Genomic DNA, 24,087 nt, shown 5'->3' on the forward strand with positions numbered 1-24,087 from the left:
ATTAGGTTATCTAATTCTTACAGCAACATTATCCTATAATCATCATAATTTTTTTTAAGTTTAGAGAGAGAGAGCATGAACAGGGGAGGGGATAGAGGGGGGCGGGGAGGGAGAGAGAGAGAATCTCAGTCAGGCTCTATACTCAGCACAGAGCCTAATGCAGGGCTTGATCCCATGACCCGGGGATCATGACCTGAGCCACAATCAAGAGTCAACACTCAACCAACTGAGCTACCCAGAATCCTCCATCATCATTTTTAATAAAGTTCCCAAACAGTTAACACAGTTTACCATTCCCAAATAAAACTACCAGGAAATTAGATGTTATGCAGTGATAGGAAACATACCGGCATATTTACTTCAGTGTTACAAAACTAGGAGCACCAACCTAAGCAGACTTAGGAAGAGATTCAGGAACCAATAAGTGTTGGCAATTTTACTGCCATATCATTCAATTTTTCATATTTTCAATCTTACAAATCTTATTTCTTTAAGTGCCAAAATATTTCAATGGAAATATTTCTAAACTTTATTAGAAGTTGGGTCACCTGAGTGGCTCAGTCAGTTAAACCTCTGACTGCAGCTCAGGTCATAATCTCACCGTTCAAGCCTCACATTGGGCTCTGTGCTGACAACTCAGAGCCTCTAACCCACTTCAGATTCTGTGTCTCCCTCTCTCTCTGACTCACCCCGACTCACACTCTGTCTCTCTCTATCTCTTAAGAATGAATAAACATTAAAAAAATTTTTTTAAAGAAGGGGCACCTGGGTGGCTTAGTCGGTTAAGCATGCAACTTTGGCTCAGGTCATGATCTTGCAGTTCATGAGTTCGAGCTCTGAGTCGGGCTCTGTGCTGACAGCTCAGAGCCTGGAGCCTGCTTCGGATTCTGTGTCTCCCTATCTCTCTCTGTTCCTCCCCTGCTCATGCTCTGTCTCTGTCTCTCTGTCTCTCTCTCTCTCAAAAATAAACATTAAAATATTTTTAAGAAAATTTTTTTAAAGAAGAACTTAAGTCCTTCCTTAAAGTAGATATACTTTGACTTTTGTCTGATAGCATCTAGTATTTTTGTGACCACAATTTCTGGCTCATTGAAACACAAACTTTTTCATCTTTTTTACTGATTTTTCTCTTGTGGGCAATATGTATTCCTACCTTTTATCACATGCTCTGTTTTAATCTCTTGCTTTTTTTTTTTTTTTTTTTTTTAATTTTTTTCAACGTTTTTTATTTATTTTTGGGACAGAGAGAGACAGAGCATGAACGGGGGAGGGGCAGAGAGAGAGGGAGACACAGAATCGGAAACAGGCTCCAGGCTCCGAGCCATCAGCCCAGAGCCTGACGCGGGGCTCGAACTCACAGACCGCGAGATCGTGACCTGGCTGAAGTCGGACGCTTAACCGACTGCGCCACCCAGGTGCCCCAATCTCTTGCTTTTTATATGTTCTCTTCCTGGAAATTATATTATCAATGTTACTGAATTGTTTACAACTTGAAAATAAATTTGGGGATGCCTGGGTAGTGCAGTCAGTTGGGCATCCATCCTGCCCTTGATTTCAGCTCAGGTCATGATCTCATGGTTTGTGGGATTGAGCCCAGCATTGGGCTGTGGGCTGATAGCATGGCACCTTCTTGGGATTCTCTTTCTCCCTCTCTCTCTGCCTCTCCCCTGCTCATTCTCTCTCTCTCTCGCTCTTAAAATAAATAAATAAGCTTTAAAAAAGAAAGAAAGACAAGAAATTTGATTAAAACTCTAAGGACTTCAGGTACCTGGCTGGCTCAGTCAATAGAGTATGCAACTCTTGATCTTAGTGTTATGAGTTCAAGCCCCACATTGGGAATAGAGCTTACTTAATTAAAAAAAAAAAAAAAAAAGAGGAAAGAAAGAAAAAAAGTCTAACAACCTTTCCTAAAGACTGAGAAACAGTTATACAAACTTATGTTACAACATTTATTGAATGTCATGATTGTTTTTGAAATTTCTGTTGATTTAAGTTCCCAGTGGCAGAGACCATTTTGTTCATCATTTTATCATCACTTTATCCCTATGTATTACTGCAGTTCCAGGCACATGATAGTACCTCAATAAATGTTATCATATTAACTTTATATTACAGTCATTTTGTAAGTTTCTACAGTCTTCATGGTTAAAAGTTTTTCTCCTGTAAAATTTCATTTATTCAACAATTATTTATTAAGCACTTGCTATGTTCTAGGCATTGGAATATCAGAGAACAAAATCTGTTCATACAGTGTATCATTCCTTACTTTAATCATTTTTTCTGTTATTGGTAATCCAGATTATTTCCAGTTTTTAACTGTTAGAAATAGTCATATGTTGGGGCGCCTGGGTGGCGCAGTCGGTTAAGCGTCCGACTTCAGCCAGGTCACGATCTCACGGTCCGTGAGTTCGAGCCCCGCGTCAGGCTCTGGGCTGATGGCTCAGAGCCTGGAGCCTGTTTCCAATTCTGTGTCTCCCTCTCTCTCTGTCCCTCCCCCGTTCATGCTCTGTCTCTCTCTGTCCCAAAAAATAAAATAAAACGTTGAAAAAAAAAATTTAAAAAAAAAAAGAAATAGTCATATGTTGGGGCTTACAAATTTTTTCTTCCATTGCTGTAACAAACTCCAAAAAATGGAATCAGTGGGTCAATAGGTATGGATATTTTAATGCTCCTAAATTCATATTGTAAGATTGTTTCCTATAAAGGTTATGTTGTGAATTCACAATTTTGCCAAGACCCCAGTTTGCAACATTGAATCTTTTTTTTTTAAATGCCTTAATATATTTTAAATGGTACCTGGGTGGAGCGCTATTCCTTCCATCTGTTCTCAAATTGTATTTCTTTGTCTGTATCCTTTGCCAATTTATATCATAGGCTACCTTTGCCAGTTTATAACAGAAAATGTTTTTTTCCTCAATTTTATGAGTTTTCGGTATACGCAGGTTTCCTTTACTTACAAGATATGATTGATTATAATATGCACACCAACTTAATATCAACTTTTTGGAAGGAAAAAATATTAATGCCATAAATAAATGTGTCAACCATTATATAACCTTACTTCCAAAATTCTTTTTTTTAAGTTTGTTTGTTTGTTTGTTTGTTTAGAAAGAGTGACAGCATGAGTGAGGGAGGGCAGAGAGAGACAGAGGGAGAGAGAGAATCCCAAGCAGGCTCTGCACTGTCAGCGCAGAGCCCAATGAGGGGCTCAAACTCACAAACTGTGAGATCATGACCTGAGCAGAAATCCAGAGTCAGGCAGTCATCCGACTGAGCCACCAGGGTGCCCCCTTACTTCCAAAATTCTTAAAATATTTTTTGCTGTGGTCAAATATACACAATGCAAACTTTACCACTTTAACCATTTTTAGTGTACAATTCAGTGGAATTAAGCACATTCACATTATTGTGCTGCCAACACCACTATCCATTCCCAGATATTTTTCCTCATCCTACAGTGAAACTCGTTACCCATTAAAACAGTAATTCCCCATTACCCCTTATGCCCAGCCTCTAACTATCTCTATTCTACTTTCTGTCTCGATGAATTGCCTATTCCAGATAACTCATATATAAGTGGATCATACAATATGTGTCCTTTTGTGTCTGACTTATTTCATTTAGCACAATGTTTGCAAGGTTTATCTCTGTTGTTGCACATATCAGAATTTCGTTCCTTTTAAGACTGAATAATATTTCATTGTAGATATATGGTATATTCATATATATATATGCAGAAACATGTGCATGCTTATATATGAATATATTTATATATGTATGCTTATGGGTGTGTATATATAAGTACATAAACATTTTGTTTATCCATTCACCTATCAATATTTGTTTCTACCTTTTCACTATTATGAATACTGCTGCTATGAGCATAGGTATACAAAAATATGTTCGAGTCTTTGCTTTCAATTCTTTGGGCATTTACCTAGAAGTGAAATAGCTGGATTATATGGTAATGCTATGTTTAATTTTTTTAACGAACTGTCATACTATTTTCATAGTGGCTGTACTATTTTATATTCCCACCACCAATGCAGAAGGATTCCAAATTAAAACATCAAACAAGGGGTATATAATATTTCAAACATATGAAAAAGTATAGAAAGTAATATAACATAAACCTGTGGACCAAACACTTGAATTTTAACATTTTTTTAAAATTTATTTATTTATTTTGGAAGAGAGAGCATGAGCAGGGGAGGGGCAGAGAGAGAGGGAGAGAAGAATCCCAAGCAGGCTTCATGCTGTCAGCACAGAGCCCGACGTGGGGATCGATCCCATGAACCATGAGATCATGACCTGGGCTAAAATCAAGAGCTGGATGCTTAACCGACTGAGCCACCCAGGCACTCCTTGAATTTTAACATTTTCTGCACTTACTTCAGTTCCTTGTTAAAAATTATATGTTACCTGTAAAGTTCCCATGACATTCATTCTCCCTTTCTTCCTGCAGAAGTAACCACTATTCTAAAGATGCCTGTGTATTTATCCTTGTGTGTTTGCATACTTTATCTATATATGGATAGAAACATATAGATATAGATCTATAAACAAGATAGAGTATTGTCTTATGTTATAAATTTTCAAATGATAGCTTCATAATATATGTGTTCTATTACAATTTGCTTTTTTATTCAAAATTGTTTAATTTTTCAAGCTTTATAATTTGCATACAATAAAATTTACCCACTTTAAGTGTAATGAAGTTTGATGAATTTTGGTAATTGTTATACAGCCTTGTAACCACCACAATTATATATAAAACATTCCATCATCCTAAAAGTTTTCTCCCATCCCTTTGCAATCATTCCCTGCCATGCCTCCATCCCCAGGCAACCAGTGATTTACTTTGTCATTATAGTTTTGCCTTTTCTAGAATTTTATATAAATGGAGTCATGAAATACTGTTCTTTGTTTTTTACCTTTTTATTTTACTTCTTTCACTTAGCGTAATGTTTTTGAGATTCATCCATGTTGTTGCATGTATTACTATTTCATTCCTTTTATTTATTCATTTTGCTGAGTAGTATTCCATAGTGTGGATATGACACAGTTTGTTCGGATATTCATCATTTGAGGGATATTTGGGTTGTTCTAATTTTGGACTGTTATGAATACTGCTATGAAGATTTGCATACAAATCTTTGTGTAGACATACATTTTCATTTTTCTTGGGTAAACACCTAGGAATGGAATTGCTAGATATAGAAAGTACACATTTGGCTTTAAAAAACACAACCGTACAGGTCTCCAAAGTTTCTGAACTAACGTTCTGTTTGAGATTTATGCCTATTAATACAAGGAGATATTTTTCATTTTAACTCTTTTTTTCTGTTCCATTAATAAACCACCATTTGTTTATTCATTACTCACTTCTTTACTATTACAAATGATATTAAAATGAGCACATTTATAAGTTATTTCCTTGGGCACATATACAAGAGTAACTCTATGTATAATGGGCACTTGCAGTTGATACTGCTGGGTTCTAGGGTATGCTTTTCTTCAGCCTTAACAGATTTTGCCATATTGATTTATAAAATGGTTGGGCACTTAACTTTTAAGTCATCTATACTTTCCAAATTCCTCCATACTTACATTAGTCCTTTCTATAGGATTTTTCTTGCAAGTAGATATTTCGTTCTTTTTGTTTGTTTGCTGTTTAAGTTTTATTTATTTGAGTAATCTCTACACCCAACATGGGGCTCAAACTCATGACCAAGAGATCAAGATGTGCATGCTCCTCCAACTGGGCCAGCCAGGCGCCCCTGGTTCTTTTTGTATCAGAGTATTTCCCACGCTTTTTCATACTGTCATCATAAATTTGTTTTTTCTTTTAACTGTCCTTTCCTTATTTTTAAATAGGAGATTCATATGGGACATTGTGTGAATCTGACTGATGAAGCTGTAGAAGCTGTCCTCACTTGCTGTCCTCAGATACGTATATTACTCTTCCATGGATGCCCCCTAATAACAGGTTAGTATGATAGACTGCTTGGGTTCAAATCCTGGCTTCATCTTTTAATAACTGTGACCTTGAATAAATTACTCAACTCATTCCATTATTCAGTTTCCTCATCTGTAAATGGACATGATAGTAGTAAACTTGATCATGAAAATTATCTGACAGCACTTTATATGGTGGCTAGCACATAGTAAAGGCTCAATAAATGTTAGTCACGATGCTGGTGGTGCTGGTAACGCTAAGTGTCCAATAAATGTTAACTATGGGGGCGCCTGGGTGGCTCAGTCAGTTGAGCATCTGACTTCAGCTCAGGTCATGATCTCGCAGTGCGTGGGATCGAGCCCCACATTGGGCTTTGTGCTGACCATGCTTTAGATTCTCTATCCCCCTCTCTGTCTGTCCCTCTACTGCTCACACTCTCTTTCTAAAATAAATAAACATTTTTAAAAATTAAAAAAATGTTAACTATGATGAGGATGATAATGGTGGTACTAGTGTTGACATTAAACATGATGTTTTACGTAGACACAAAAAATTCAAGCTTGTAATATTACGTCTATTAAATATGCTAAATGACCTGTTGACTATAATCTCATCAAACTATAGCCAATGAGATTCAGAGCAATTTGGACTCAGGCTAATGTGATAGATACTTCGCTGAAGGAGAACAAAGTAGTCACAGTCCATTTGGCCTGTGGCTGGAAGCCATGACACTGGAAATAAAAGGTACAGCATAGGGAATATAGCCAATGATGTTGTATGATGACAGATGGTAGCTGCACTTGTGGTGAGCAGAGCAGAGCATAACGTATTCAGAACAATTTGGATTCTGAGGCTAATGTGATACATCACTGAAGGAGAACAAAGTAGTCACAGCCCATTTGGCCCGTATAAGAGCCATGATACTGGAAATAAAAGGTATAGCGCAGGGAATATAACCAATGATATTGTTGTGTGGTGACAGATGGTAGCCACATTTGTGGTGAGGATAGTATAACATGCAGAGATGTTGAATCACTATGTTGTACACCTGAAACTAATGTCACATTGTGTGTCAACTCTATTCAAATAAAAAAAAGATGTTTTAAGAAAAAAGAAATGACTACTAAAGATAGTAAAATATAAAGATTTTACCTTTAAGAATATTTTATTGTTTATAAAATATAACCGCAATAATAGTAATATATAAGAACATAAAATTTTAAATGGCAAAATGTCATTTTGGTATCACAATTTATATAAAGTAATGAATAAAATATTTTGTTATTGTGGAAAAAAAAAGAGCCATGATAATATACATGACCATGTCTTAAAACCTTAGCACCTCAGCCATTTTGCATCACCTCTGCAATGGCCCACATACTACAATGTAACCTGGACTTCACTTGTAAGTCAGCATTGATGCCCAGTCCTTCCATGTCATTTCTCTAGTTACAGTCTAAACAGTTATTCTCTGGGTTGAGTTATGATCCTAGAAATCCTTTTAGAAACTTCTGTTCTTATGTTTGGACTGTCAATGTAAACCTAGCCGACAACAGGTTGTATGTGGTATCAGTGACATCTATAATGAAGACTAAGTCTTTTTTTTGGCCAAGACATTTGTCAAAAAACTAAGGCCAAAAAGGACATCGGGAAGTGTTAATAGGGGCACCTGGGTGACTGAATTGGTTGAGCATCTGACTCAGTTTCAGCTCAGGTCATGATCCCAGGGTTGTGGGATCGAGTCCCACATCAGGTTCTGTGCTGACAGCATGGAGCCTGCTTGGGATTCTCTCTGCCTCTGCCCCACTTCCCTGTTCACACTTGCTCTCTCTCTCTCTCTCTCCCAAATTAAAAAAAAGAAAGAAAGAAAGTGTTAACAGTGCTTACCTCCAGGGAAAGTTGTGGAGGGACAAGAGCAAGAAAAAGCCTAGGGGCGCCTGGGTGGCTTGGTTGGTTAAGCATCCGACTTCGGCTCAGGTCATGATCTCACAGTCCGTGAGTTCAAGCCCCGCGTCGGGCTCTGTGCTGACTGCTCAGAGCCTGGAGCCTGTTTCAGATTCTGTCTCTCCCTCTCTCTCTGCCCCTCCCCTGTTCATGCTCTGTCTCTCTCTGTCTCAAAAATAAATAAACGTTAAGAAAAAGAAAAAGCCTATACTATATACCCTATGTACCTTTTGAATTTTGTATCATGTGGATGGTTATATCTATTAAAATTAGTAATAATAATTTTTAAAAAATCACTTAGAACAAGAAAAACTCATGGGACTGAGTGCAGGGGATTGGTACCTGCGTACATTATCCTGGGGGTTGTGAGAAGGCAAACAGAGGTTCTCTGGTTATCAAATAAGGCAAAAAAATGTATTCTAACAAGTAGGCTCTTATTTTAAGGTAGAGAAGACCACAGAATATGGAATGTAATAACAGCAATCTTTGATAATCTTTCCAGAATAACAATCTAAGTGTGTAAATCTACCCCCTGAGCTATGTGTGCATTTGATCAATAGATTGAATAAGCAAGGGGTACTCAAAAATCTGCTCAAAAGAGCAGATTTTCCCTACTGCCAGATGAAACCCCAGGTGCCATTGACTTTTCTTATCATTCTTAGAGAGTTAAAATGCCTTGTCATTTCTTATCACTGAAACCTCTCATTTCGGTAACTAAAACGTCTTCAATCCAGCAGTACTCCAAACAAGTTCAAGTGAAAGCTTTTGCTCCTCTGGTCAGCTCAGATTTGGCCTGCAGTGGATAAGCAGACATTGTTAGTTCCTCTCTTTTACCAGCCCTCAGTTTTCTTCCTACCCCCAGCTTTCCCACTGCAGTTTCTGATCCCACCAATGTTAGTACAGGGTGGGCCTGGGATAAGCAGGAACAGAGGGAAGGGAAAGAAAAGGCTTACTTATCAGTGCTACTGTGATTGAATATCAGCACTCCAGGCCTGTGGTGAGCTGATCTGTCCTCTGTCAACAGTGGGGCACTTTTGAGGTTCTGCAGGGCCCACTTCCTACTACCCACCCCCATCACTGCATATATCTCCTATCTGCAGTTCTCTTGATTCAAGCCATGGTGCCTCTTCTGGCTAGTAGCTACTGTTTTCTTTCTCTATCCCCAGGAATCCAGCATATACCTTCAGTCTTTCTCTGTTTCAGGTTTCCTAACTTATCTCAGTTGCTTTCATGAGCAGAATATAAGGCAAACCCATGGCAGCCCACCTCTGTCCACAGGAAACACATACTTTCAGCAATGAGAGTGTGTGTACTTCCCAACCCAGTCTTCTCTTTAGCTGTATAGACTCTCACCATAGCTTTTTGTCCTTTATTTTTCTCAGATGTGGGTCTGATATTGGTGTCCTGTGTCCCCCAAGCCCCAAGGGACATATCAGACTCACCGACTGATCTCCTTAGAATTTCCTCTCACTAGGCTTGAAGGGAAAAGCAAGCACCTCCAGGCTTCTTTCTAGAACTCCAGTCACCGCTGTCTTCAAAGAAATCCTTTCTTCAATTTCCTACTCTCCATCCCTTCTAACTTTAACACTTTCATATCTTTGAATGGATGAAGTGCCATGGATTCCAAAATCAGATTTTAGCCAAGCATTTTCAAGTCATGTATACGTGGTCTGGAATCTCACCAGAATCAGAGAGTAGCTAGTAACTCTAGTCCTGGAACATTAGCTGAAATAGTTCTATTTTAATGTTCTGTTATATTTGTCTCAGGATAACTTGGCTAGACAACATGTCATAAAATCAACTGTTGCTCATTTTACCCTCATTATCTTTCTGGTTACCCTGCGGATGCTCTTCTTTGATATTACCCCAAAACTCAGTAACTGGTAGTTTCTTAAAGGTTAATTGCAGTGTAGGAAATGAAAACATATTAATGAAATTTTTATATACTTACATTACAATCCATTGGTCTGTCTTGCATTTGATTAGATCTTTGGATCTTTTACCCATACATGATTTTGTAATGGCATGCATTGGCAGTTTAGACAATATTGGTTCTGTTAGTAATACAGATCTTCCAATGTTGACACATTTCATCAGACAAAAAAAGTCACATTTGTTAATATCACCATTGGGTGGTTGTCAAGATCATAGTGGCAGCTACAAATTTTCCAAAATTCACTTGGATGCTAAAATGTTTCATTGCCAACAAATTCTGTCACTTGTTTTCTTTGAAGTGACAGGTTCATTTCGCTCTTTTTCAAGAAATCGTCTGAGAAGCGCCCAAGTCTGAATAACCTTAGGCCAGCAGTCATTCTTTCAAATAAAAATGGTGCGCCATGAATAAAATGACTAGTTTAGCTCACAACCCTAAAAAGGTCTGACTGGAGGATCTGCAGACCACACTTTGAGAACCATTGCTTTACAGTAAAAAAAACAGTTATCAGTTAACTTCAGCATTTGGAGCAGGAACAAATATCCCTTTCAAATCACTTCTTATATTTTCATGTGACTACTGGAAGTGAAAGTAGACATTAAAATGACAGAAGTTCAGGGGCACCTGGGTGGCGCAGTCGGTTAAGCGTCTGACTTCAGCCAGGTCACGATCTCGTGGTCTGTGAGTTCGAGCCCCGCGTCGGGCTCTGGGCTGACGGCTCGGAGCCTGGAGCCTGTATCCGATTCTGTGTCTCCCTCTCTCTCTGCCCCTCCCCCGTTCATGCTCTGTCTCTCACTGTCCCAAAAATAAATAAAAAACGTTGAAAAAAAAATTAAAAAAAAAAAAAAGACAGAAGTTCAAAATACTTGGGATAAAATAACTATAGTTTGACCTGGAAGATTATCTAGGCCAGCATTTACCAATTATGTTACTGTTATGTAAATGAACCAAAGATCACTTCTTTTTTTTTTTTTTTTTTTAATTTTTTTTAACGTTTTATTTATTTTTGAGACAGAGAGAGACAAAGCATGAACGGGGGAGGGTCAGAGAGAGGGAGACACAGAATCTGAAACAGGCTCCAGGCTCTGAGCTGTCAGCACAGAGCCTGACGCGGGGCTCGAACTCACGGACCATGAGATCATGACCTGAGCCGAAGTTGGACGCTTAACCGACCAAGCCACCCAGGCGCCCCCCAAAGATGACTTCTATGTTGTTTACTTCTTCACATCAAATTGGGACTGTTAGTTCAAAAGCTCACCAGCACTGAATCTTTGTTTATCCAATGGTTTTAAATACAGGCTAAGAAAGCAGATCTTGGGGGGGCCTGGGTAGCTCAGTTGGTTGAGTGTCTGACTCTTGATTTCAGCTCAGGTCATGATCCCAGGGTCATAGGATCAAGCCCCTCATTGGGCTACACGCTGAATGAGGAGACTGCTTGGGATTCTTTCTCTCCCTTTGTCCTTCTCCCCAACTCACACACTTTCTCTAAAATAAAAAAAAATAAAGGGGGTACATGGGTGGTGCAGTCAGTTAAGCATCTGACTTTTTTTTTATTGTTTTAGCATTTATTTATTTTTGAGAGAGAGACAGAATGTGAGCAAGGGAGGGGCAGAGAGAGAGGGAGACACAGAACCTGAAGCAGGCTCCTGACTCTGAGCTGTCAGCACAGATCCCAACGCAGGACTCAAACTCAGGAATTGTGAGATTGTGACCTGAGCCAAAGTTGGATGCTTAACTGACTGAGCCACACAGGCGCCCCAAGTGTGCCTCTTGATCTCAGCTCAGGTCATGATTTCACAGTTCGTGAGTTTAAGCCCCACATCAGATTCTGTGCTGATGGTGTAGAGCCTGCTTGGGATTCTGTCTCTCCTTCTTTCTTCCCCTCCCCCTGCTTGTGCTACCTAATCTTTCTCAAAATAAATAAATAAACTTAAATTTTAAAACAATTAAAAAATTAATAAATAAAATAAAATAAATTTTTAAAAGAAGCAGCAGATTTTTAGCCATCCAGAGCTTGCTTGCTTTGCATACCCTGAAAAACTTCATTCAACATCTACCACCATAGATAAGATGAAACCTAGGGGTGTGAAAGACCCCCTTGCCTTTTGGAGCTCTCTGACCCAGAGACTCCTTATCTTGATGTTGAGCAACATCATGAGACCTAAACCTCCTCTCCTGTCCTCTGAGAGTTGCCTTACCCTCCTTCCCTTCTCAGTAGTGCCCCCCCCCCCCACCACACACACACACACACACACACACACACACACACACACACACTGTTGTCTTTGGAAGGTCTCATGTTGTGAGGGACTTCTGCGAACAAATCTGTCAAAGCACTGCCCAAATAAAGCTCGTTGTGTCCTACTGCCACCGTGTGGTCATATCTTTTTCCTTGCTCTGCCCTGAAATCCCTTAAACTTACTACAGTGACCTGGTATAGTATGGTGTTCTAGAAAATACCATAAGTATAGTGTGGGCTCAGGGCAGGCCACCCAAAAATATGCCCTGGAGTGTATTTATTATTTTGAATTAAAGTTACTTAAGAGGGGCACCTGGATGGCTCAGTCAGTTAAGTATTCAACTTCAGCTCAGGTCATGGTCTCACAGTTGATGACTTTGAGCCCTGCATCCGGCTCTCTGCTATCAGCACAGAGCCCACTTCACATCCTCTGATTCCCTGTCTCTCTGCCCCTCTACCCCTTGAGCTCTCTCTTTCTCTCTCTCTCTCTCTCTCTCAAAAATAAATAAAAGTTTTAAAAAATAAAAATAAAAAGTAAAGTTACTTAAGAAACAGCCTGTGCAAGAACACTCTGAACGTCTTTTGTCTCTAGAAAGCAGGAAACAGATCTCCCATGTGAAAGGTACCCTCCCTGTACCAGGAGATAGAAAGACTCTCCTTATCATCGGAGATGCGGAATTCGGGACCTAAGAAGCCTATGTAAACAAACCTTGTTTTTTTACTTATTTACTACCCCAGCCCAAATTCTGTTTAGAATTCCTTACTAATTCAAGCTCCCAAACATAAGTTTTCTTTTTCCTGTCAGTTCCCCACAAATTTATTGTTTCTCTGTCAAAAAAGTATAAAAGCTGCCTGTCTTGGTCACTTGTTAGGTCCCATATCTATGAGACCTCCATACATGGAAATTAAATTTGATTTTCTCCTGTTAATCTATCTCATGTCAATTTAATTCATAGATCAGCCAGAAAAATCTTGAAGAGTAGAGGGAAATTTTTATTCTCCAACAATAGCATAGAACTAAAAGTGTTTATATGTCCAAAAAGTTTGAGAAATGCAGTATGCCACTATAATGAATTTTAATTTATCAAAGACTCTGAGAAACACTATAGCTAAGAATCTTATTTAACTTTCTTTATCCAGGCATTTCCCAAGATTTTTTAGCACAGAACGCTTTTGTGGACCTCAGCTTTCCCTTGCGTATAATTGTCAGACATAAAATTGGGAGATCTGATAATAATGCAAAAGATTTCATATACCATGGTTTTATTAATAAAGGTTTATAAAGAGAAGAAGCTGAAGTTTTTCAGCTACCCAGATCATCTCTACTCTTCCCCCTTTCCTGTCAGCACTACAACCATTGTATATTTTTGCTGCCGTCATTGAATGAGAATAAACTGAGGTAATATTCACTTTATATTTAATTTTTATTTATTTTTTCTCCAAAGAATTTCTTGGCCTGGTAAATGAAAGTTTTTTTGTCTTTCATGTGACACATTATATAACATTGTTTCTTCATGTTCATATATCTATGTGGTTGCTTATATATGAATATATAAGATAATATGATTTATTTTCCATAAAAACATATATGCACATGTATGTTCAATTATAATGTTAACCTCAAAGTAAGCAGACCCCAAAATTGGCAGTGTCTGCTGTAGTTTCTCATCAAATTCCCTCAATTAATAGGTTTATCTTCTCTACTATAATTCTTAGTATATTTAAATTTTCTTAATCTTACGGTCAGACTATAAACATAACTCCACATTATAAATTGGGTCTTGAAACTTAGAAACACACTGATTTTATCACTGCAGAAGAGAAAAGAAAAAAAACTATGCTGTTATTTAAAATATCATAAATTATGGGGCGCCTGGGTGGCGCAGTGGTTAAGCGTCCGACTTCAGCCAGGTCACGATCTCGCGGTCCGTGAGTTCAAGCCCCGCGTCAGGCTCTGGGCTGATGGCTCGGAGCCTGGAGCCTGTTTCCGATTCTGTGTCTCCCTCTCTCTCTGCCCCTCCCCCGTTCATGTTCTGTCTCTCTCTGTCCCAAAAATAAATAAATAAAAAACGTTGAAAAAAAAAATTTTTTTAAAAAAAATAAAATAAAATATCGTAAATTATGATTGTTAGAAAGCCACAGGCCAAAGGTAGAGTCACTTGCCCCAGTACAGCAAACTAAGACTTAACTGAAGTTTCAACTTGTCCAAGAGTGAAATTTTAAGCCGATCAATGTGAGTTTTCTGGTCAGCACCACTGAGGTAATCTGTCATATGGGCCCTCTTCATCCCCCAAAGAAGGATGAGATAATCCACCTAATAAGACCCCTTCCTTGCCTTTCCTCCTATGAGAAGGTGAACTTGCCTGAACCAATCCTTTCTTTTCTTTTGTAATAAGTTCTTGCCTTACTCTCCTTCCTATAAAAATCTTCCATTTTGTACAACTCCTTAGAACTCCCCTCTACTTGCTAGATGGGATGCAGCCTGATTAATGAACCGATTAATAAAGCCAATAATTTACTCAGTTGAATTTTGTTCTTTCACATAATATATTTTTTATACATGTTATGGAGGCAGGAAAATAATTTTACAACTTATTAAACTATTTTTAATTCAATTATGCAATGATTATCAGTAAGTTCAACTCATACACCTTTACTAATCTACAACAGACATGCATTTCAGTTTCACAGTATTTGCAGGCATGGAGGTTTAGATTTTAGAAGGGCAATAAAGCAATGAGACGGCACTAGATTAATTTATGTATTACACTGAAAGACAGGAAAATCCAACAGGAAATCTGCCACTTTTTATTGAACTGACCCAAATTTTAGTCACATGTGAGAATATGTTTCATCCTGATTACTATGCAAGGAAGTTCTTTACTTCAATTCCTGGATCATAAATATGTCACGATTTACCACATAGAGCCCAAAACAAAAGTATTTTAAGGGGCACCTGTGTGGATCAGTCGGTTAAGCAACCAACTCTTGGTTTCAGCTCAGGTCATTATCTCCTAATTCATGAGTTCCAGCCTCTCATCAGACTCTGCTGACAGCACGGAGCCTGCTTGGGATTCTCTGTCTCCCTCTCTTTCGGCCCCTCCCCAGCTCATACTCGCTTGCCCTCTCTCTCTCTCAATCTCTCTAAAAATAAATAAACTTAAAAAAAATATATTTTAAGACCCAAGTGTTTTGCTTCAGAGTTTCCTTTAATTAACGTTGATTCCTTGCTTAAAGGACAACTCTTTTTTTATTTTGTATTTTACTTTTTCTAAACCCTATATTATTGTTTCCTTCTCCTTATTTATTCATCCATTACCAATCCCACATGATAGAACTTTTTTTTTAATGTTTTTAAAATGTTTTTATTATTTATTTTGAAAGAGAGAGAGTGTGTGTGTGTGTGTGTGCAGGGGAGGGGCAGAGAGAGGGAGACACAGAATCCAAAGCAGGCTCCAGGCTGTCAGCACAGAGCCTGACAGGGGGTTTGAACTCCCTGAGATCACCTGAGCCTGAGTTCACCTGAGCTGAAGTCTGATGCTTAAGGGCTTAACTGACTGAGCCACCCGGGGCGATCCCCACCCGCCCCACTCATGACAGAACTTCTTGCTGCCAGACACAAATGAAGCGTTAGAACCTTGAAGCATTAGAACTATTGTTTGTAAAAATCTGCCAGCCTCACCTTTTTCACTGTGTATTCTACAAAAATATCTAAATTACATCTTCCTTGATCATTTGAAAACATTCATTAATTTATATTTCCCACAGTTTCTTCTTTTTCTTGGTGCTTTAAAAGCCCCTGCCATGCATCTCTTTCAAAAAGTGGCCTCCATCTATGTTAGTCATAGATTTTGAGAGATGGTAGAAGCTTCCTTAGACTTCATCTATACAACACCCTTGTTTTAAGGATAAGGGAACAGAGAATGAATTTAAGTGGAAACACTTGATAGTAGAACTGGGAGTAAAAACCTAGGTCACCTGATTCAGTCTCTAATTCTTTCCCCAACAGAGCAATTTCCTGAGCCGACAGTGTCAAGAGGCTTAACTGTTACTGGAAAAGGGAGGGAAATAGGAGAGTGACATCAAGCAACAGCAGTGGGATTGGTTTGATGACGTTTTGAGTCTTTTTCAATGTTGAGAGTTTGTGTTTTAAAGGGTGGCAGAACATGCCACCCCAAAATATGCTTCTTTAGTATAAGGATTTTTTTTTTTTTTGAGCTGATTGTGTCTGAGAAACAGCAGACAACCAGAGAGCTCTGAAAATGGAGAAGTTATCCTTTTGTAAGAGAAACTTGCATTTATAAAGGAAATCTCCATCTGTAAGGATCTCCCCCTCTACACCAGGAAGGAAAAGGGCAACTCTAAATCCAAGAGAATCTTACCAATGGAGGAGACACCAACCTAAATGTGTATAGCAAATCTTACCTTTTACTCCTTACTGTGCTTTTTCTAGTAACTTCCTATAATTGGCCTGCCCACTCCACCCCAATATCTTTCTTTTGTCTTTAGCTGAAGATGGGATTTGAGGTGGTGGCTAGGGCTGTCTCAGGGAGTTTACTTATTTTCCCTGCGTATCTCTCATGCATACATGAAGTAAGTAAACATATTAATAACTTTTTTTTTTCTGGTTAATTGCCTTTTTTTTTTTTTTACAAGAGTGTCTCAGCCAAGAACTTAGAGGATAGAGGGGAAATTGTTTTTCCTCCCCTACAGTTTCTACAGTGTTCTGTCAAGGGATCACTAAATATTTAGAGAATCCACAGTTTCTCCATATAGCATAATAAACTCATAGGCACCAAATACTCCTCCTGTTCAAACTCACAGTCCTAAATACTCTATTTTCTCAGGAAAAAGGTGCCTGGGGAGACTTTGAGTAATATAATACTGCCATCTAGCCTCAAAATCTTTAAATTACATAAAAATATATTGTATGGTTACTATTGGAGGGAAAAGTGTCCTCTTATTTATGTGCAGTAATAAATTTCTATAGAAGAATGGCTGAAATAGAGTTAGAAAACAAATATGTATGTTTGATAACATATTCCTAACTAGTAAAAATGCCAAAATAATCCTAAAAACAACTAAAATGAAATTGGGAAGTATAGTTTCCAATTTTGTTCTTTTCAAAATTGTACTGACTGTTCTGGGTCCCTTGAATTCCCATATACATAGAATTGGCCATATACGGCCAAGAAAGAATTCTTGAAGACATCTTTGGTGCAAAGAGGTGATTTTTTTAAAGCACAGGGACAGGACCCATGGGCAGAAAGAGCTGCACTGGGGTTGTGACCGGTAACTCATTATATACCCTCAGGTTGGGAGAGGGTCAGGGACAGTGTAAGTCTCTAAAAAATTTTGGAAGCAAGGTTTCCAGGACCTGACAGGGGGGTGGCTAACTGTTGTTAGGAAAACACCATTTATTACCGTTTAGTAAAGCCTCAGTCATGAGACCCTTCAGATGTATATGAGGAGGCCATAATCTTTTTTTTTTTTTTTTTTAATATATGAAATTTATTGTCAAATTGGTTTCCATACAACACCCAGTGCTCATCCCAAAAGGTGCCCTCCTCAATACCCATCACCTACCCTCCCCTCCCTCCCACCCCCCACCCCCCATCAACCCTCAGTTTGTTCTCAGTTTTTAACAGTCTCTTATGCTTTGGCTCTCTCCCACTCTAACCTCTTTTGTTTTTTTCCTTCCCCTCCCCCATGGGTTTCTGTTAAGTTTCTCAGGATCCACATAAGAGTGAAACCATATGGTATCTGTCTTTCTCTGTATGGCTTATTTCACTTAGCATCACACTCTCCAGTTCCATCCGCGTTGCTACAAAAGGCCATATTTCATTCTTTCTCATTGCCACGTAGTATTCCATTGTGTATATAAACCACAATGTCTTTATCCATTCGTCAGTTGATGGACATTTAGGCTCTTTCCATAATTTGGCTGTTGAAAGTGCTGCTATAAACATTGGGGTACAAGTGCCCCTATGCATCAGTACTCCTGTATCCCTTGGATAAATTCCTAGCAGTGCTATTGCTGGGTCATAGGGTAGGTCTATTATTAATTTTCTGAGGAACCTCCACACTGCCTTCCAGAGCGGCTGCACCAATTTGCATTCCCACCAACAGTGCAAGAGGGTTCCCGTTTCTCCACATCCTCTCCAGCATCTATAGTCTCCTGATTTGTTCATTTTGGCCACTCTGACTGGCGTGAGGTGATATCTGAGTGTGGTTTGGATTTGTATTTCCCTGATAAGGAGCGACGTTGAACATCTTTTCATGTGCCTGTTGGCCATCCGGATGCCTTCTTTAGAGAAGTGTCTATTCATGTTTTCTGCCCATTTCTTCACTGGGTTATTTGTTTTTCAGGTGTGGAGTTTGGTGAGCTCTTTATAGATTTTGGATACTAGCCCTTTGTCCGATATGTCATTTGCAAATATCTTTTCCCATTCTGTTGGTTGCCTTTTAGTTTTGTTGGTTGTTTCCTTTGCTGTGCAGAAGCTTTTTATCTTCATAAGGTCCCAGTAATTCACTTTTGCTTTTAATTCCCTTGCCTTTGGGGATGTGTCGAGTAAGAGATTGCTACGGCTGAGGTCAGAGAGGTCTTTTCCTGCTTTCTCCTCTAAGGTTTTGATGGTTTCCTGTCTCACATTCAGGTCCTTTATCCATTTTGAGTTTATTTTTGTGAATGGTGTGAGAAAGTGGTCTAGTTTCAACCTTCTGCATGTTGCTGTCCAGTTCTCCCAGCACCATTTGTTAAAGAGACTGTCTTTTTTCCATTGGATGTTCTTTCCTGCTTTGTCAAAGATGAGTTGGCCATACGTTTGTGGGTCTAGTTCTGGGGTTTCTATTCTATTCCATTGGTCTATGTGTCTGTTTTTGTGCCAATACCATGCTGTCTTGATGATGACAGCTTTGTAGTAGAGGCTAAAGTCTGGGATTGTGATGCCTCCTGCTTTGGTCTTCTTCTTCAAAATTACTTTGGCTATTCGGGGCCTTTTGTGGTTCCATATGAATTTTAGGATTGCTTGTTCTAGTTTCGAGAAGAATGCTGGTGCAATTTTGATTGGGATTGCATTGAATGTGTAGATAGCTTTGGGTAGTATTGACATTTTGACAATATTTATTCTTCCAATCCATGAGCAGGGAGTGTCTTTCCATTTCTTTATATCTTCTTCAATTACCTTCATAAGCTTTCTATAGTTTTCAGCATACAGATCTTTTACATCTTTGGTTAGATTTATTCCTAGGTATTTTATGCTTCTTGGTGCAATTGTGAATGGGATCAGTTTCTTTATTTGTCTTTCTGTTGCTTCATTATTAGTGTATAAGAATGCAACTGATTTCTGTACATTGATTTTGTATCCTGCAACTTTGCTGAATTCATGTATCAGTTCTAGCAGACTTTTGGTGGAGTCTATCGGATTTTCCATGTATAATATCATGTCATCTGCAAAAAGCGAAAGCTTGACTTCATCTTTGCCAATTTGGATGCCTTTGATTTCCTTTTGTTGTCTGATTGCTGATGCTAGAACTTCCAACACTATGTTAAACAACAGCGGTGAGAGTGGACTTCCCTGTCGTGTTCCTGATCTCAGGGAAAAAGCTCTCAGTTTTTCCCCGTTCAGGATGATGTTAGCTGTGGGCTTTTCATAAATGGCTTTTATGATGTTTAAGTATGTTCCTTCCATCCCGACTTTCTCAAGGGTTTTTATTAAGAAAGGGTGCTGGATTTTGTCAAAGGCCTTTTCTGCATCGATTGACAGGATCATATGGTTCTTCTCTTTTTTTTTGTTAATGTGATGTATCACGTTGATTGATTTGCGAATGTTGAAACAGCCCTGCATCCCAGGAATGAATCCCACTTGACCATGGTGAATAATTCTTTTTATATGCTGTTGAATTCGATTTGCTAGTATCTTATTGAGAATTTTTGCATCCATATTCATCAGGGATATTGGCCTGTAGTTCTCTTTTTTTACTGGGTCTCTGTCTGGTTTAGGAATCAAAGTAATACTGGCTTCATAGAATGAGTCTGGAAGTTTTCCTTCCCTTTCTATTTCTTGGAATAGCTTGAGAAGGATAGGTATTATCTCTGCTTTAAACGTCTGGTAGAACACCCCTGGGAAGCCATCTGGTCCTGGACTCTTATTTGTTGGGAGATTTTTGATAACCGATTCAATTTCTTCACTGGTTATGGGTCTGTTCAAGCTTTCTATTTCCTCCTGATTGAGTTTTGGAAGTGTGTGGGTGTTTAGGAATTTGTCCATTTCTTCCAAGTTGTCCAATTTGTTGGCATATAATTTTTCATAGTATTCCCTGATAATTGTTTGTATCTCTGAGGGATTGGTTGTAATAATTCCATTTTCATTCATGATTTTATCTGTTTGGGTCATCTCCCTTTTCTTTTTGAGAAGCCTGGCTAGAGGTTTGTCAATTTTGTTTATTTTTTCAAAAAACCAACTCTTGGTTTCGTTGATCTGCTCTACAGTTTTTTTAGGTTCTATATTGTTTATTTCTGCTCTGATCTTTATTATTTCTCTTCTTCTGCTGGGTTTAGGCTGCCTTTGCTGTTCTGCTTCTATTTCCTTTAGGTGTGCTGTTAGATTTTGTATATGGGATTTTTCTTGTTTCTTGACATAGGCCTGGATTGCAATGTATTTTCCTCTCAGGACTGAGGAGGCCATAATCTTGAAGTATGATTGACAGCATATATGTTCGGGCAGTTGAGATAAAGGAAGTAGACTTACAGGATCCTTGAGGTTGGGATAATGTTCAGCTAAGATTCTCTTTTGCCCCCAGCAAAGTGTCATCTTAGAGGCAGCTGAGCTCGTAGTGGGAGGTCACTCTGCTGGTTTCAAGGATTTGTCAGTGGGCTGTAGGCAGTAAGAGAGTTTAATTTTTCATTTGCCTTAGTTTCCCACATCACCATGGCAAGCACTTAAATCCCTTTCCTTTTGTTCTTGGATAGCCAGGAGTGTCCAAGGAATATCACACGTATTCCACCCGGGGCGGGGGGGGGGGGGGGGGGGAGCAGAGTGTGCTGTTAGCCTATACATTGCCCTCAGTGTGCCCCATGCTCCCTCATCTTCTCAATTTTTTTTAAAGATTTTATTATTTTTAAGTAATCTCTACATCCAACGTGGAGCTCAAACTTACAACCCTGAGATCAAGAGTCACATGCCCTACCTACTGAGCCAGCCAGGCATCCCTTGTCAATTTCTTAAAAAAAAAAAAAAAAGGCAACCGGGATTCTGGGAGAGATTGCATTGAATCTGCAATCAGTTTAGGGAGTATTGCCATGTTAATATTATCTTCTGATCTGTGAACACAGATATCTTTCCATTTATTTAAATCTTGAATTTCTCGGGGCGCCTGGGTGGCGCAGTCGGTTAAGCGTCCGACTTCAGCCAGGTCACGATCTCGCGGTCCGTGAGTTCGAGCCCCGCGTCAGGCTCTGGGCTGATGGCTCAGAGCCTGGAGCCTGTGTCCGCTTCTGTGCCTCCCTCTCTCTCTGCCCCTCCCCCGTTCATGCTCTGTCTCTCTCTGTCCCAAAAATAAATAAAAAACGTTGAAAAATAAAAATTTAAAAAAATAAAAAATAAAAAAAAATAAATCTTGAATTTCTCTCAACAATGCTTTATAGTTTTCAGACTTTTTCACTTCTTTTGTTAAATTTATCTCTAAGTATTTTATTCTTTTTGATGGTAACATAAATGGAATTCTTAATTTCATTTTTGGATTGTTCCTTGCTAGTGTATATAAATCATTTGATTTTTGTATATTGATCTTGTATGTGGAGCCTTGTTGAACTCATTTACTAGTTCTAATTTTTTAGTGTATTCCTTAGGACATTCTGTATACAGTATTATATAATGTACAGGTAATGATAGTTTTACTTTCTTACCAATATGGATGCCTTTTATTTCTTTTTCTTCCCTAATTTCCTTGGCTAGAACCTCCACTGCAATGCTGAATAGAAGTGGAAAGAGCAGACATCCTTATCTTGTTTCTCATCTTAGTGGGGAAACATTAGTGTCTCATCATTAAGTATTAGCTTTTTCCTAGATGTTCTTTATCAGGTTGAGGAAGTTCCCTTCTATTCCCAGTTTGTTGAATGTTTTTACCATTAGTGTTGTAAAATGCTTTTTCTGCATCTATTGAAATGATAATGTGGTTTTTGTCCTTTAGTCTATTGATATGGTGTATGTTATAGGCAGAATGATGCCCCCACCCAAAGATGTCCACATTTTAATGCACAGGACCTGAGTATGCTATGTTACATAAGATTGCAAATGGAACTAAAGTTGCTAATCAGTTGACCTTAAAATAGAGATTATCCTGGATTATCTAGGTGGGTTCAGTGTAATCATAAATCTTTATAAGTGGAAGAGGGAGGCAGAAGGAGAATCATAGAGGTGGCAGCATGAGGACTCTGTCCCATGTTGTTCCATTTGAATATGGAGGAATGCAAGGAATGTGGTGGCCTCTAGAAGCTGGAAAAGTCAAAGGTAAATCCTCTCCCTTGAGCCTCCAAAAAGGAATGCTGATCCATTTTAGCCCAATGAGACTTAATTTGGAATTCTGACTATATAATAATAAATTTGTGTTGCTTTAAGCCAGTAAGGTTGTAGTAATTTATTACATTAGTAATAAGAAAGTAATACAGTGTATTACATTAATTGATTTTCAGATGTTAAGCCAACCTTTCATTCCTGGGATAGATCCCAGTTGATCATGGCATATGAGCTTTTTTATATGTTGCTAGATTTGATTTGCTAGTGTATTGTTGAGGATTTTTGAGTACATATTTACTAGAGATATGGGTCTGTAGCTTTGTGTGTATGTGATATCTTTATTTGGCATCAGGGCATCAGGGTAATACTGGTCTTCAGAATGAGTTAGGAAGTATTCCCCATTTCGGCTCTTAGTAAAACCACTCCAGCTTTGTTAATAGTTACAGTTTTCATGATGCAGCCTTGTCCATCTTTTTGCTTTCAAACTATTTAAAGCCTGCCTTTAATCTAGATTTCCTCTATAATAAATGATATTTTTAAAATTTACATTAGGGGTGCCTGGGTGGCTCAGTTGTTTGGGCATCTGACTTCAGCTGAGGTCATAATCTCACGGTTTGTGGGTTTGAGCCCTGCATCAGGCTCTGTGCTGACAGCTTGGAGCCTGGAATCTGCTTCAGATTCTGTGTCTCTGCCCCTCCCTCACTCACATTCTGCCTTTCTCGCTCTCCCTCTCAAAAAATAAATAAACGTTGGGGCGCCTGGCTGGCTCAGTTGGTTAAGTGTCGGACTTCGGCTCTGGTCATGATCTCACAGTTCATGGGTTCAAGCCCCACGTCGGGCTCTATGCTGATAGCTCAGAGCCTGGAGACTGCTTCAGATTCTGTGTGTCTCTCTCTCTGTGCCCCTCTCACACTCGCACACGCTCTCTCTCTAAAAAAAAATAATAATAATTAAAAATAAATAAATAAACGTTGAAAATTTTTTTTTCTAAATTTACATTAGAGAGAGCAAGGGGAAGAGGCAGAGGAAGAGAGAGAGAGAGGAAGAATCTCACTCTGAGCATGGAGCCTGACATGGGGCTTGATCCCACCACCCTGGGATCATGACCTGAGCTGAAATCAAGAAGAGTTGGACATACCTGAGCCAGCCACCCAAGCGCCCTGATACATTTTTTAAATGTTTATTTACTTTTGAGAGAGAGAGAGGGAAAGAGAGAGCACAAGTGGGGGAGGAGCAGACAGAGAGGGAGACATAGAATCTGAAGCAGACTCTGAGCTGTCAGCACAGAGCCCGACGCAGGGCTCGAACTCAGGAATGTGAGATCAGGACCTGAGCTGAAGTTGGTCGCTTAACTGACTGAGCCACCTAGGACCCCCACCCCTGATATTTATATGACAAAATAACTACATTTGTTCACTTACAAGCTGCTTTTAAAAAAAAATAGCTGCTGATATAAACCTTTGTTTTTTGAACTATAATTCTCATTTCATACAAT

At 38.9% G+C, this 24,087-nt stretch overlaps 1 protein-coding gene across 2 annotated transcripts in view; it reads left to right on the forward strand.

Moving 5' to 3' along the window:
* Nucleotides 1-24,087, forward strand: part of AMN1 (antagonist of mitotic exit network 1 homolog) — a 61,637-nt gene that overhangs the window by 31,729 nt on the left and 5,821 nt on the right. For both annotated transcript variants that reach the window (XM_058743174.1, XM_058743173.1), the window contains one exon: nucleotides 5,878-5,989. In XM_058743174.1, the coding sequence (XP_058599157.1) occupies nucleotides 5,878-5,989 (112 nt within the window). The remainder of the gene's footprint in view (nucleotides 1-5,877; nucleotides 5,990-24,087) is intronic.

The sequence above is a fragment of the Neofelis nebulosa genome, chromosome 8, assembly GCF_028018385.1.
Source record: "Neofelis nebulosa isolate mNeoNeb1 chromosome 8, mNeoNeb1.pri, whole genome shotgun sequence".
In the NCBI taxonomy this organism is placed as follows: Eukaryota; Metazoa; Chordata; class Mammalia; order Carnivora; family Felidae; genus Neofelis; species Neofelis nebulosa.